The sequence below is a fragment of the Pomacea canaliculata genome, linkage group LG7 (genome assembly GCF_003073045.1).
Source record: "Pomacea canaliculata isolate SZHN2017 linkage group LG7, ASM307304v1, whole genome shotgun sequence".
In the NCBI taxonomy this organism is placed as follows: Eukaryota; Metazoa; Mollusca; class Gastropoda; order Architaenioglossa; family Ampullariidae; genus Pomacea; species Pomacea canaliculata.
In genome coordinates this window covers 23,844,988-23,857,401 of record NC_037596.1, presented here as the reverse complement: position 1 = coordinate 23,857,401, position 12,414 = coordinate 23,844,988, and the positions used below count along the sequence as shown (strand labels likewise).

The window sequence follows — 12,414 nt, the reverse complement described above, 5'->3', positions numbered from 1 at the left end:
TTCTACTTTTAGCAACACAGTAATTACTTCGTGGCATGCTGGCCATTGTTGTGCATCAAATACTGCAGTTTATATGTATATACTGTGAAGTAGTTATTACACTTATTCGCAGACTGTAGCATATATATATATCTGGATGATGTTGATGATGATGATGATGATTTTTAATATTATTACTTTTATACAGGACTATACTTGCAAACTTTTGGTCTCTTATCAAACATGAAAAAGTGTGAATTGTGAAGTGAAGAGGTTCAAGAAAATCAAACCATCCGTTAAAAGTCATATCGCGGGGAAGAAAGCAAGGATCACTAATTAGCTGCTAATTTCTTAGGTGACGCTAGCACGAGACTGGTGCCAAGATAAGCGCCCCCTTGCTCACACTGAAAGGGCGATAATTTTACACAAGTGGCGTAGACACTAACAAAAAAAAAGTTAAGAAATAAGTTGTACATAAATAAATGTCACTAGCTACAATGACAACAAATGTGCCAAACGCTCGAAGTGCATGACCTCACACAAGCAGGGGTTAGAGCGGGGTTGGGAGGAGAGGGAGGGTGAGAATATGCAGACGTTCTTTCTCTCTCACACACACATACACGCTTACTCTCTCACACACACACACATACACGCTCACATGCATACTTATTCTCCTACACACACACACACGCAAACACATGATCGCGCGAGTATTTTGACCTTACGTCGACTTTACGTGATGTCAGCCTATCTCTCACTGAACACCAGTCACGTCCGAGGAACAGATAGTTTAGACAAACGGGTGTTCCTAGGGTGACAGACGGTTCTCTCAAGGGTACCTGGCTCTAGGTCAGCGGTTCTCAACCTTTTACATGTGGCGACCCCCCTGACGAACACCGGTACGTCCGCGACCCCCCTTAGCCGGCTAGGTCGGTGGAAGAGCGGGGGGGGGGGCAGCTTTAGCTAACGTCGAACGCCGCGTCGAGGAAATCAATGCAATTCAACAACGGAAGAGCAAAGTTCGTATCTGCAAGAAGTATAACTGTTAATGAAATTTTACTAAAGCTAATAAATATTATTTTATTGGACACTCACTTTGATTAATGAGAAGGTTGAGCCTGCTTGCTGTTGCATAAAGAAGCGAACCTGTGTGCGATGTTCGTACCCACTGCTATTCGCAGCTCAGCCTCTGCGTCCACACGATTTCTGTATTTCGACTTCAGTGCTGCCAATGCTGAAAATCCTTGCTCACACATATACGAAGTTGAAAATGGCAGCAGAACTTTCATTGCTTTCTCAGAAAGGAGAGGATATTCACCGTTGATGCTAATCCAGAATGTTGGCACTGGTGTTGTTTGGAAGACCATTTTCAGGGATTGGTCACTCGAAAGGTCGATGAGCTGCTCTTCTTCTTGCGTGGACAACCCGCTTGTGCTAGGATCAGCCAGAAATGGATTACGAATCCAATCGTATTTAGTCACATCAATTTCAGCGAAATAATGCTGAAACCTTTCTTGCAGTCCGTTTAGATGGGCAATAATTACATTCTTCACCTGATCAAGATTCAAGTTGTCAGCCTTGCACTTACACAAGCACGGAAACATATCAAAAATATTTTCTTGGCGTATCTTTTGCGTCCACAACGAAATTTTTCGGACGAAAGCATTCATCTTGTCAGTTGTTTGTAATATGGTGGTGTAATATAGGGGAGTGAGCGATGAGAGATTGGGGGAGAAAGAGGGCAAAAGGCGAGAGGAGGGAGATTGGAGGCTTAATTGTTGAGAGGGAGATTGTGTTTTGAGTTTTGGAAGTGAGAAGTCACTGCATGCCGAGACAGTGTACTTGAATAGGAAGAAGAGATTTGGAGTTTGAGCCCCGCACCACTCGGTTACACAATGTAAACTAATTCCACTAATACCAGTATAAGAAACTTTTTTTAAAAAATGACCACCTTCGCGACCCCCTTGTAGGCACGTCGCGACCCCCCAGGGGGTCGCGACCCACAGGTTGAGAACCGCTGCTCTAGGTGTTCTAAGTGGTGGTGTTGAGAGCAAGGGGGGACACATAGTTATCTCACTTCGGATCGTTTCTCTTGACCCTAACACTGAGAACGAAGCTAACCACGCTAGCTGTACGATCTACGAGACACTGAAAACAAACAAATCGACTATAAAACACCAACAACTCTATCAACCTGAGCCATGCCTACACAAATGACAGCGCTAACTAAAAATGACAACGATTTTTTTCGTGGTGCTAACAAAACAAACAATACTAACAAGACAACAATGGAAGTAATCATACCAACGTTTTTATTTTTGTTTTTGTTTAACGGGGGTCAAGATGGCTGCTTAGAAAACAAGTTCTTTCTTGTTTACCTTGCTCGGAGAGCGAAAACAAATGAGACACACCGACAGACGTACACATCCTGATAGAAAGAGGCGGAGAGAGAGAAGGGAGTGTCTTGTAGACTAACATCGAGTCTATGAATACATGTTTTTAAAATAGAATTTGTTTCACTGCCCATGGTCCCTGTTAGAACTGAAATCTTCCTTTAGAGAGAACCGAACTCATGTGACTACGCAGCCCTACAACACAGCTATGTACACAATCTAATCCCACTCATACTACTAAAGTGTAGAGTACACTTAAGCAAGACAGATGATTTTCTATAACCACCCAGCCAATCAATCAGTTTGAAGTATAATTACTCTTACCTCAATGGAAGGCAGGGACACAACCAGAAGATAAAATGTTGCGATTCCCGTTGTTACTGCTATTGCCACGAAAACTAGGAATTTTGATTGATAATTATACTGACGAGGGATTGAAGGGAAAGGGTGGTGGTAGGTAGGTCTGCAATCCTCTTTATTTTACTTCTCTGTCTTTGTGGTTGTCATCTTGTCTGTAGGTATATACATCTGTTTACATTTCTACACAATTATATATAAGTCTATACATAACACAAGCAGAGTGGAACAGCAACTCGAAATGTTGTTGATGTTTGGCATTGCACCCTGCAGAGCCCAGCCTACACGTGAAACCCGTTACATTCGGTCATCGACTTCATTGTACGGGTAGCTTTCCACCTCCCTCCTCGCCATAGTTACTGATCGACTTACCCGACCAACACCTACCTGGTCCACATCACAGTGGAGCCATTAGGCCGCTGTTCACTGGACCGTGAAGTAAGCCCTTCCGTCACAGTTTGACGACTTGATCACCTGCAGGACGGCGTCATCGAAATCAGGTTACCTTGAGTGTGAAGTCGATAAAAGAAACAACCGACATGGGATCAGAGCTTTGGCTAGCTTGATTAACGAACTGAAAACAAGCGTTCTTAATCACCCCCTGGTGGTGGTTTATGATTTTGACACACTAAGGATTAGATATCCAGAGACTAAAGGTGAGTAGATGCTATGACGGTGACGTCACGATATACACACAGGTGTGCACAGACAGGTGGTGGGAAACATACACACAAACGTGTGTGCGAATGGATCGAGGTCAAATATGAAAAAAAAAAATATTTGTGTCAGACTATAGGCAAAGACTTGTTGGGCTACTCAAAAGTTTTCTCAAACATGATATCATTGAAGCCCAATCATTTGACTTGCTTCTCCCTTTAAATTCCTTTGGGACATGTCCAGTCTAGAAAAAAAAAACAACAACTTTAGAAGACAGGGTTTCATGGCCATGGCCTCTCAGTAAGTCAATCATTTAATCACAGATAAATCCGGACACAAAACCAGCCATAACACGCATTCATTGCACGCTCCAGCAAGACTGGAGGTCACCGTCGCTGCTGGAGCAACGTGGTTGTGGGAGGCCCTCTGCCAAGTCACGTGCAGCCCAGCCAGCCGATGTCAAGAACTTACACCTGGTCACGCTACCTGTAAGAAATGTTATAAAGGTGCAAGCCTTTCATAGTGATTTTTGTGCCGAGAACAAGTCAGCAAGGAATAATGGACGCTGCAAGAGGTTATCTTATGAGAAATGAAAACGCGATGGAGACACTGCCTCAGAGAGCTGAAAAAGATTTTAAAAGTAGTCATTGTGCCATCTCCTTTTTTCCCAAAATAAGCAAGAAAAAAAGAAGAAACAGAGTTCATATACACAAAACGAACTAATTAATGTATGAATGCATGAACAGCACACAAGCAACCGATAGAAAGAACACATAATAAACATACGAATGAACAATCTAATGAGTAAATGAGCTTACAATTATTATTAACTTGCCGACAAAATAAATAATGTTCAAACAGACAAAACAAACAAAATCAAAGAAAGAAAAAATAAAAGAAAGACTATAAAAACTAATGAAAATTTGCAAGTACTGTACAGTCGATTCTCTGTCTCAGACAGTACCTCGTCACCACCCCACCTACCCCTAATGTACCACCCAAGAAAGTTGTCATGTTAGCGAGAGGATTAAACATTGTTCTGCTTTCAACGCTATCGTGAGCGACGGACGATGAAGAGCGCGTTTGAAAAGCAACAGGCGTCAGCAGGGCGCTGAGGTTCAGAGCAGAACAACTGTTTCCAGTTTCGCAAAGTTTTGCAACACCATCGCCAGATGCGACTTCCCGCACTCAAATCTGCCATCACTGTCATCGTCATTGCTACAGTTCTTAAATGCAACTTCAAGCTTTTTTTAAAGTCTTTTCGTCGTCCTCTTAGAAATTCAAGCAACGATTACAGTCACCATGCGGTTTGTGATATTTTTGGTTCTATTTTATAAATCTTTCCGAAGGAAGAAGAATTCATGAAAAGTAGGACACTGCGATGATCATTCAATAGAAAGACTTAAAGTAATAGGACTTCACCGAATAATTTAGGTCTTCGGACAAGACAAGCCAACAGAAATGATGAAAACATCAGTAAAAAGTAAAGACTTTACTAATTGCGCTTACAGAGCTAACAGAAGGGTACAGTTCGAGTCTATGGGTAGTGAGTATTAGAATAAAAACTTAAACTGAAACACTGACTGCACTGCCAGTTCTTTATTTTTTTAAAAAAGTATTAGTTTAAATGGTATGGCTTAAGACAGGAAATTATCGAAGAACAGAAAGAATGAATGACAAAGAGAGAGAGAATGAAAAAAGCAGTATGGACAAAAGAAATAAGAAGAAAATATATCACGAGTAATTAATGTCTAACTTTGGCTTAGAAGAGTGAAAAGTTGTTAGGAACAGCATTCCATGAAAAACACTCATACCATATTTACTTCTAAATGAAATCTCTCCAAACTGTAAATTTGATTTCAAACAGACGTCCACCAGGTCACACGACTTTAGCCCAACATTCAAGATGTTGGACAACATTCAAGAGAAATCAGTGAGTACTGTTTACTATCTTCTACTAAAAAAGCAAAACAAAACAAAGCTGATATCAGTTGCCGTCTGCACGTTTCCAAAGGGTCACTGGGTAAACAACGATAATTGTGTAAGTGGCCCAGAAAAATGCCGGCCTGATAGAAAATTCTTTAGGGGGTAAAGATAGATATGTATACATGTATACATCGGTGGCGCCTGCACAGTAAGCACTGGCCCCTGTTAATGCCCCCGGTGTGATAACATTCAAGTCAAGTAGAGACCACGGGGGTTGATGATCTCTTTTCTTAACCTTCTCAGCGGGCACCGAGCGGAACACCCAGTCGCTTTGACAGGTGTGGCAAATATTCCCTTCTCCGTGAAGCACACACGCAAACCGTTGTAAACAGATAGATTGGTAACACCCGAAATAATCCTGCCAAAAAAAAATAAAATAAAATAAAAAATAAAAAAATAAAAAAATTGTGCCTGCGTTCGTGCGTGATCACAGAAAGATCGCGGTTGTGTGCAGTCGATGCTTGTTCTTTTATTTGTGTCTACCTGACTGTTCAAACAAGAATGACACCGCTACAAGAGACGCTGACACAAGAACACAAATAAAAATAAACTAAAGAGAGCAGAATGGAAATGGTGTGTGTTGGTCTTTTTTTCCACCAAAAACAGCAACAAAGAATTAGAGAAATCAGAGAAAGCAATAGAGACATATTTTATCTGATTTCACTAGCTATGTGTCATACCAACAGCAACAACGAAATCATGAGCGTTCTTTACTCTCCTCTTCTGGAAATGAAATTGCAAACTCCTTTTTTTTCCCCTTTCTTTCAAAACGCACGTGGGCTTGCGATACATTGAATGCGGTCTTGAACTCCAATGACAAACAATTACTTTTAGTTTTCACCAACTTAGTCAAAACCTGTTCCAGGTTTATGTCAATTTTGTTTCATTTGAGGCTGGGAACACTGAGATGCCATCGTGTCTCGACGGTCGCCCTGTTGCCAGAGTTGCGTCCCAGCAAAAGAGAAGACAACCAACTGATGGCAAGTCTGTAAGTCCGGTAAGTCGCAGAAACATAGTAGATCTGACGCAAAAATAATACTACTATTTCTGAAAATGAATTTTCTATTCAAAATTAGTCTCTCAAAGATATATTAAAAATCAATTGGACTTTATATTTTGACAGAAATGTGTTTTAAAAAGCTTTAAAGAGCTACAAATATTCTGGCGCCATTTTTTACGGATGTCGTCATGAAATGAAGCGCTTGTGCGGCTTTTTTAATCGTTTTAAGATTTGATTTAGTTGTTGCATTTTAAGCCATGAAGCAGATCTGTTGTTCTTTGAAACTTTGTATACAGAGTAAAAAATCTGTTCGTTGATCCGCAACTCTCGTACCAAGCATTTAGATTAAAATCGTCGACTAAAACTAAGAGATTCAAATCAAACTTTCCATCATGGCTTCCCACTCTATACATCATACAAAAATGTGATGGACGATAATGGAAAATATCACATTTTTCTCGTGTTTCATTGATTGTTAAAATAAGATTTATTTGTAGCAAATTACTCAAATTAGCACTTCCGTGACTGTAGAAACGTGTATATTTCTTTTCCCGCTTGATTCCCCATACATTTCAATCTAAATGCACAGTGAATTCTTGATCAAGAAGGAACTCAAAAGATACGAATGATATTGCAACTCATTCTAGAATCTTGTAAAAAATGTAAGACTTAAGTTTATGGGAAGAAGAGACATTTTTTTTTTTTCTCAGGTTAGAACAGACTACCAAATAACGACTTTCCAAAGTTTCCTTTCTTAAAAACTCACTTTAAAGTTTTAAAATGCTCCATTTATGCTTTGTGAAGGAGCATACCGGAACAATTTCAAGACACTACCGTGCATTACAAGCTTATTTCGATAAAAACTGTATGCTCTCGTTGTCAAACAAAACACTACAATTATAAATGTTATTGCTGATTTTCGGAATCTGAGGTTTATGTCATAATTATCATGTCTCCTGCAAACAATTCAGAAAATGATTAAGGATTTTGAAAGTATTAACTTATCAAATTTATATGGAAAGTTAATCTGACAACAGGATAAACTTGCATTCGTATAGCTATGATGTGTGTGTCATTTGGTGCAACAAAGGTTTGTTTAAAAAGGAGACAACTCATAGTCACTTTGGTTCTATGTTTGACAGAGTTGCTTCCCATGTTCCCAAATTAACCATTCTCCTAAACTCTAGCCTGAAGGAGCAAAAGGCGTTAGCGTAATGGCGCTTTTTGAGGATATGGGAAAGGCAATCATGTTTTGGGCTTTTAGACATTCTTCTGTCAACATGTGTGTGTGAGACAAATGACAAATCTTTATTAATAAAATACTTATACTTTTACTTCTAGCACTCGAACGCCATGCAAAAAAAGAAACTAAATTCATGTAGAGCATAAAAGAGGACTTAAGAGTAAGCCTTGTGGAAAAACAAATTTTACTTAAATTGAGAGAAAGAGCGAGCGAGAAAGAGCGTACATTGTCTGTGTGCGTGCGTGCTAGTGTCAACTAAAAGAATAAAATGCGATTCTGACAAGAAATCGCCAAGTCGTTTTATTCTACCGCTTTTGCTTACCTTTGTGCGTCTTTCTGGAAGCGAAATGACAACACACAATTTAGTGAGTGGTAATCGCGTTAATTAAAAAAAATTAGTCAATACTTTCGTTAAAAAACGAATTTTAATCTGCTTGTGTTTATTGTGCTTATTCTGTAAGTATAGGAGAAAGGTCTGGAGTCAGGTGAAAAACAGTTTTAGGAACGTTTATACATCGTGAGAGCCATCCAGAAAACAAACGTGTCGCGTACTTGCACCCACGTTTGCCTTTCAACATAAACGGTTGAATATCTAAAATTTTCTTTCTGTTATACTTTTGTTTGTTCTCTCGTTTGTTGTTTCTGCTTTTAATGATTTTTTTTAATTCATGATATTTTACGAAATCGACAAACATTATTAAAATGCAGTTATCATATGAATTACAGACGTAGACACTGCCTCCGAAATTCTTTTAACAGCTTTGTGCATTTGGTCTCACCTGATAGCGAAGAATAGGCAAACTTATATTTTATACTGCTGATTTAGCAATATCAGACAGGTTCCCACTTGCTTAGATACAAGAGTGGAGAAGATAGATTTAAAATGAAAGAATTTTAGAGGATGTTTCATTAAGTTTTACACAAAGGGAGAAAACTTACTGTTTTCCCTCTCCCCCTCATGCAGATGGCTGAACAGAAGCTGATAGAACTAGCTGAAGCCGCCGCATCCTTAACGGATGCCGAAGCCAAAGCGTGCATCAACAACGGTGACCACCCATGCGGCGGCGTCGTCATCAGCGGTGGCAGTAGTAAAACAAAAATCTCACAGCCAGTCGTTCTTGACGACGAGATGCCCCCTGTCATGTCCAACACCTTCTGCCCGGTCGGTTACGTCACTAAGCCCCGCCCGCAATATGTCAAGCGACTGTTCGACGTCAACTTTCCTTACCCCGAGATTTCCTATCCGTACCACGGGGGTCTGCCTCTCAGTCCTAGCTTCACGGAGGCATCGCCGTTTTTCCGGGCCGACCACCACGTGGTGGCAGAGGAGGATGCTGCTAAGGAAATCCCTGACCTGGAGATGGAGACGCTGGACCTGACGTCTACTACCTCTCTGACGCCTTTGAAGGCCTTGGACCTCCTGAGCGACGTCAGCAGCCGGGTGGTGGTGGCGCCGGAAGTGCCCGTTAGTGGCGGCGGGGGTCTTGATTACGTCAGCAGCAATCTAAGCGTTGTGACCCTGCGGGTTCCAGACTCCTCACTCCCCGTCTCCCAAACGCTGGGAGCCACCGCGCAATCCGAGAGTGAGTACTCCCTGCATGACATCAAAATGCGACTGGAGGTCAGGGCCAACACCGGAGATTTTCCGCCCTCGGAGCCTTACGTTTCCAGCGAGGGTGCGACTTTTCTGAACGACGAATTGCCTATGGAATCGGTGGGCAGCGGCGAACTCAGAAACATCCGCGACTGCCTGCAGCAGCAGAAAGGAGCAGTAGGGTGGGCTGGGAACGCAGAGCAGGTGGACATCAGGGCGCAGAAGTACTTCAGCTACTGGTCCCCCCATCCACATGTGCAAACGTACCTGGAGCCTGTCCACCACTTTCCCGCCACGTCCTCTGCAACTGCAACGGCCGCGGCAGTTGCTACGCTTCCAGAGATTAGCGTCTTTGTTCCACCAAACGCTCAATCCAAGTCCGCCGCACAATACTCCTATAGCAACCACGCCATGGCACTGCCCCACGCTGAATATCACCAACAGCAAACAGCACGCTACTACAAAGCGGAGACCACTGTCGATGCCAAGGCGTCAGTCATAAAAATGTTTTCAAACACGCGAGCCAAGGGAAGGGCTATCTACAAAATGTACCCCCCGATGCCGCCTCCTTTGCAGTTAATGGGAGGCAGGACCCCAGCAACGGTCCTGAATGCGTCTGAAAATCGCAGTGAGGAGCTGAACCACGTGATCAAGACGGACATCGAGACAGAGGCCGCCCCGCAATTCGATCCGCTAAGCATCGTGGTTGAGGAGGTCTGCAGCCAGCCCCACGAGAAGGAGATTCTAGATCCGTTTCGAGACTCCCTTGTCGACGGCAGCGTAAACCGGAACAGGAAATCTGTCCTCTGCTGCCGGAAGTGTTTCCGTTGTCCATCGTCCAGCGCCGATTTTTGCCTGCTCAGTAGCCCTGGGGAAATGCCACGTGGCCATGCGCGAAAGCTGAAGATTAAGTTGAAGAAAGAGCCGGGCGATGCAGTGACCAAAAACATCCACAGTGCCGCTGTCGTGATTCGACGCTCAAGGCTAAACTCTACTCTGAGTTGTCCGTTCTGCCCACGGTTCTTCGCGAACACCAGCAATGTTGCGCGCCATATCCGCATTTTCCACCCTGCCAACTACAAGCCACGTCGCACCCTCACTCAGAACGTGTGCAAACCCCTCGCGAGGTCAAATGGTTGGCGGTGCAAGTCTGCTAACGCTGTCTCCGTCGGGATCCAGTGTACTCTGGCCTCTAGCGCAGCCGATGACGCCATGGTCGGAAGCGTGCTCTACCCTACCACGACGACGATAACCAAAAGTAAAGGCTCGACCCCCGACTATGCAGCGGAGAGCACGGCCGGCAAGTCGGACGGTGGACGTGCCGTCGTCACGTCATCCTTCTCTGGAACCGATCGGAGTTGGGGCGCGCGCACGCCTCGAGACAAAAGTAAATCTACAAAAGTCAGCGCCGAGACCGATGTCTCGTCTTCGCTGACACCGCGTCCAGCTAAGACGAGAGAGAGGAAAACGAAGCAGAGGAAGACTTCCGTTACTGGTTCTATTCCTCCCCCTCCTCTGGTTCTACCTCCATCTGTGAACGCCACCAAACGCGGAAGCGTCACTTACTCTACACCTCGACAACATTCCTCCCCCAAACGGAGCCTGCCTTCATCAGTGAAGAAGCTGTCGCACAAGTTCTCGTCGTCTCCCTCCTCGACCGAAAACTTACCTTCCAGCACCTCCATCCGGCCCCTCAACTTCCGAACGAAGCCGCGGACGCGGGTGAACTCCAAAATCCCGTGCCCCTACTGTCCGCGGTTCTTCTCTGTCATGTCTAACCTCAAGCGCCATACCCGGATGCAGCACAGCGACGTCTTTGTCTTCGATTGCAACGTCTGCCTCCGGAAGTTCTCCATGAGGCGCACTCTCAAGAAGCACATGCTGGTAGCTTGGATTACCTTTATTATTTATATCCGGGGTCGGGGTGCATATTTACCCGCTAGTTGGATGGCTTTTGTGCAGGACTTGGCGTGGGTTCTTGGGTATGTGTTGACGTGATGGCAAAATCATGTAATTGTATGAGGGTAACAGGTTTTTAAAGGGTAAAAAGGAGCATCACAAACACACATTATCTAGCACATATATAGATATTTTCTCTGTTTCAAACTTTCGGTTTCGAACATTGCTACTTTCATAAAGAACAATTAATTGAGCCTTTTAATTAGACAGGTACTAACAGGTACAAATTCAAGCTATCGCCTAGTCTAAATAAGTTTCTTTCCCTTGACATTTTGTATACGTGTGTGTGGGTGGGTGGCTTCATACCTGTACGTGTGGATGCGTGTTTCAGGACCATGCACACGACCGCCCGTTCCAGTGCGCAGACTGTCTGTCGAGGTTCGAGTTTCGAGATCAGCTGCGTGTACATGGTCAGAGGCACGTGATCGAGAAGTTCCCATGCCACGACTGCGGGCTGACCTTCTACACCCTCAACCACCTGAAGCAACACCTGCAACTCCACCACTGACTGCTACGGTGTCCGCATGACCAAGAAAGAAGTCCGTTCTTCGTGTATTAATACATCGCTACAGCTTATCAACGTTGAACACAACTATAATTCTGACAACTTGAGACATTAACCGCTGTGGACAGAAGATTGAACTATTTGCTGAGGTATTCAAATGGTGAGCGTTGATCAAGATTGGAATGAAGGCTAAATGTTTGCTTCTGGCATCTTAAGAAACTAAGAGGAAAGCTCAGCAAAACTTAACAAAAGGTAAATTTTGACTCAGAACTAATTACAGTTTTAACACAGCTGGACACAGAAAGCTTCACCATCAATGCAGATGCATTCAGACTATAACTATTGTCTCTTTGTGAAATTCCATATGATCACTGAAAGGAAAAAAGATGCCGGCGTGAACATAATTACACTGGTAACAAAAGAAAGGCAATTTTATTATCTAATACTGCATTTTCGAATATTATTATCCGATGTTTTGCTAAACTTTTTTTTTATTTGTCAAAGTTTTTGCTTGGTAGGAAAGTTATTTAAACGGAAGCAAAATGGTTGTCTTTCAATATTACACAACCATCTATCCCTGGAGCTTATTATGACATGATAAGAAACTTTCTCATTATGTTAGTGCTCTTTCGAAGCCTTCCGTCATCAACAAAAATATAGAAAGAAAGGGAACATAGTATTCTAAAAAGAAGAATTGCATGTCAAAAGTGATTTAACATGTTTGTTGAAGTATTTTCACGA

At 43.0% G+C, this 12,414-nt stretch overlaps 1 protein-coding gene across 3 annotated transcripts; it reads left to right on the top strand.

Moving 5' to 3' along the window:
- Positions 1–3,444: 3,444 nt before the first annotated feature.
- On the top strand, positions 3,445–11,708 carry LOC112568015. 3 transcript variants are annotated; one of them, XM_025245002.1, is made up of 5 exons: positions 3,445–4,693; positions 5,254–5,319; positions 6,265–6,369; positions 8,580–11,093; positions 11,500–11,708. In XM_025245002.1, the coding sequence occupies exons 1-5, from the start codon at positions 4,559–4,561 to the stop codon at positions 11,674–11,676; spliced, it is 2,997 nt and encodes a 998-aa protein (XP_025100787.1). In that variant the 5' UTR covers positions 3,445–4,558; the 3' UTR covers positions 11,677–11,708. The 3 variants fall into 3 exon arrangements, with proteins under 3 accessions (XP_025100787.1, XP_025100788.1, XP_025100789.1); XM_025245003.1 differs by lacking the exons at positions 3,445–4,693; positions 5,254–5,319 and adding an exon at positions 8,082–8,198 and having other exon boundaries at positions 6,275–6,369; XM_025245004.1 differs by lacking the exons at positions 3,445–4,693; positions 5,254–5,319; positions 6,265–6,369 and adding an exon at positions 8,077–8,198.
- The last annotated feature ends 706 nt before the right edge of the window (positions 11,709–12,414 follow it).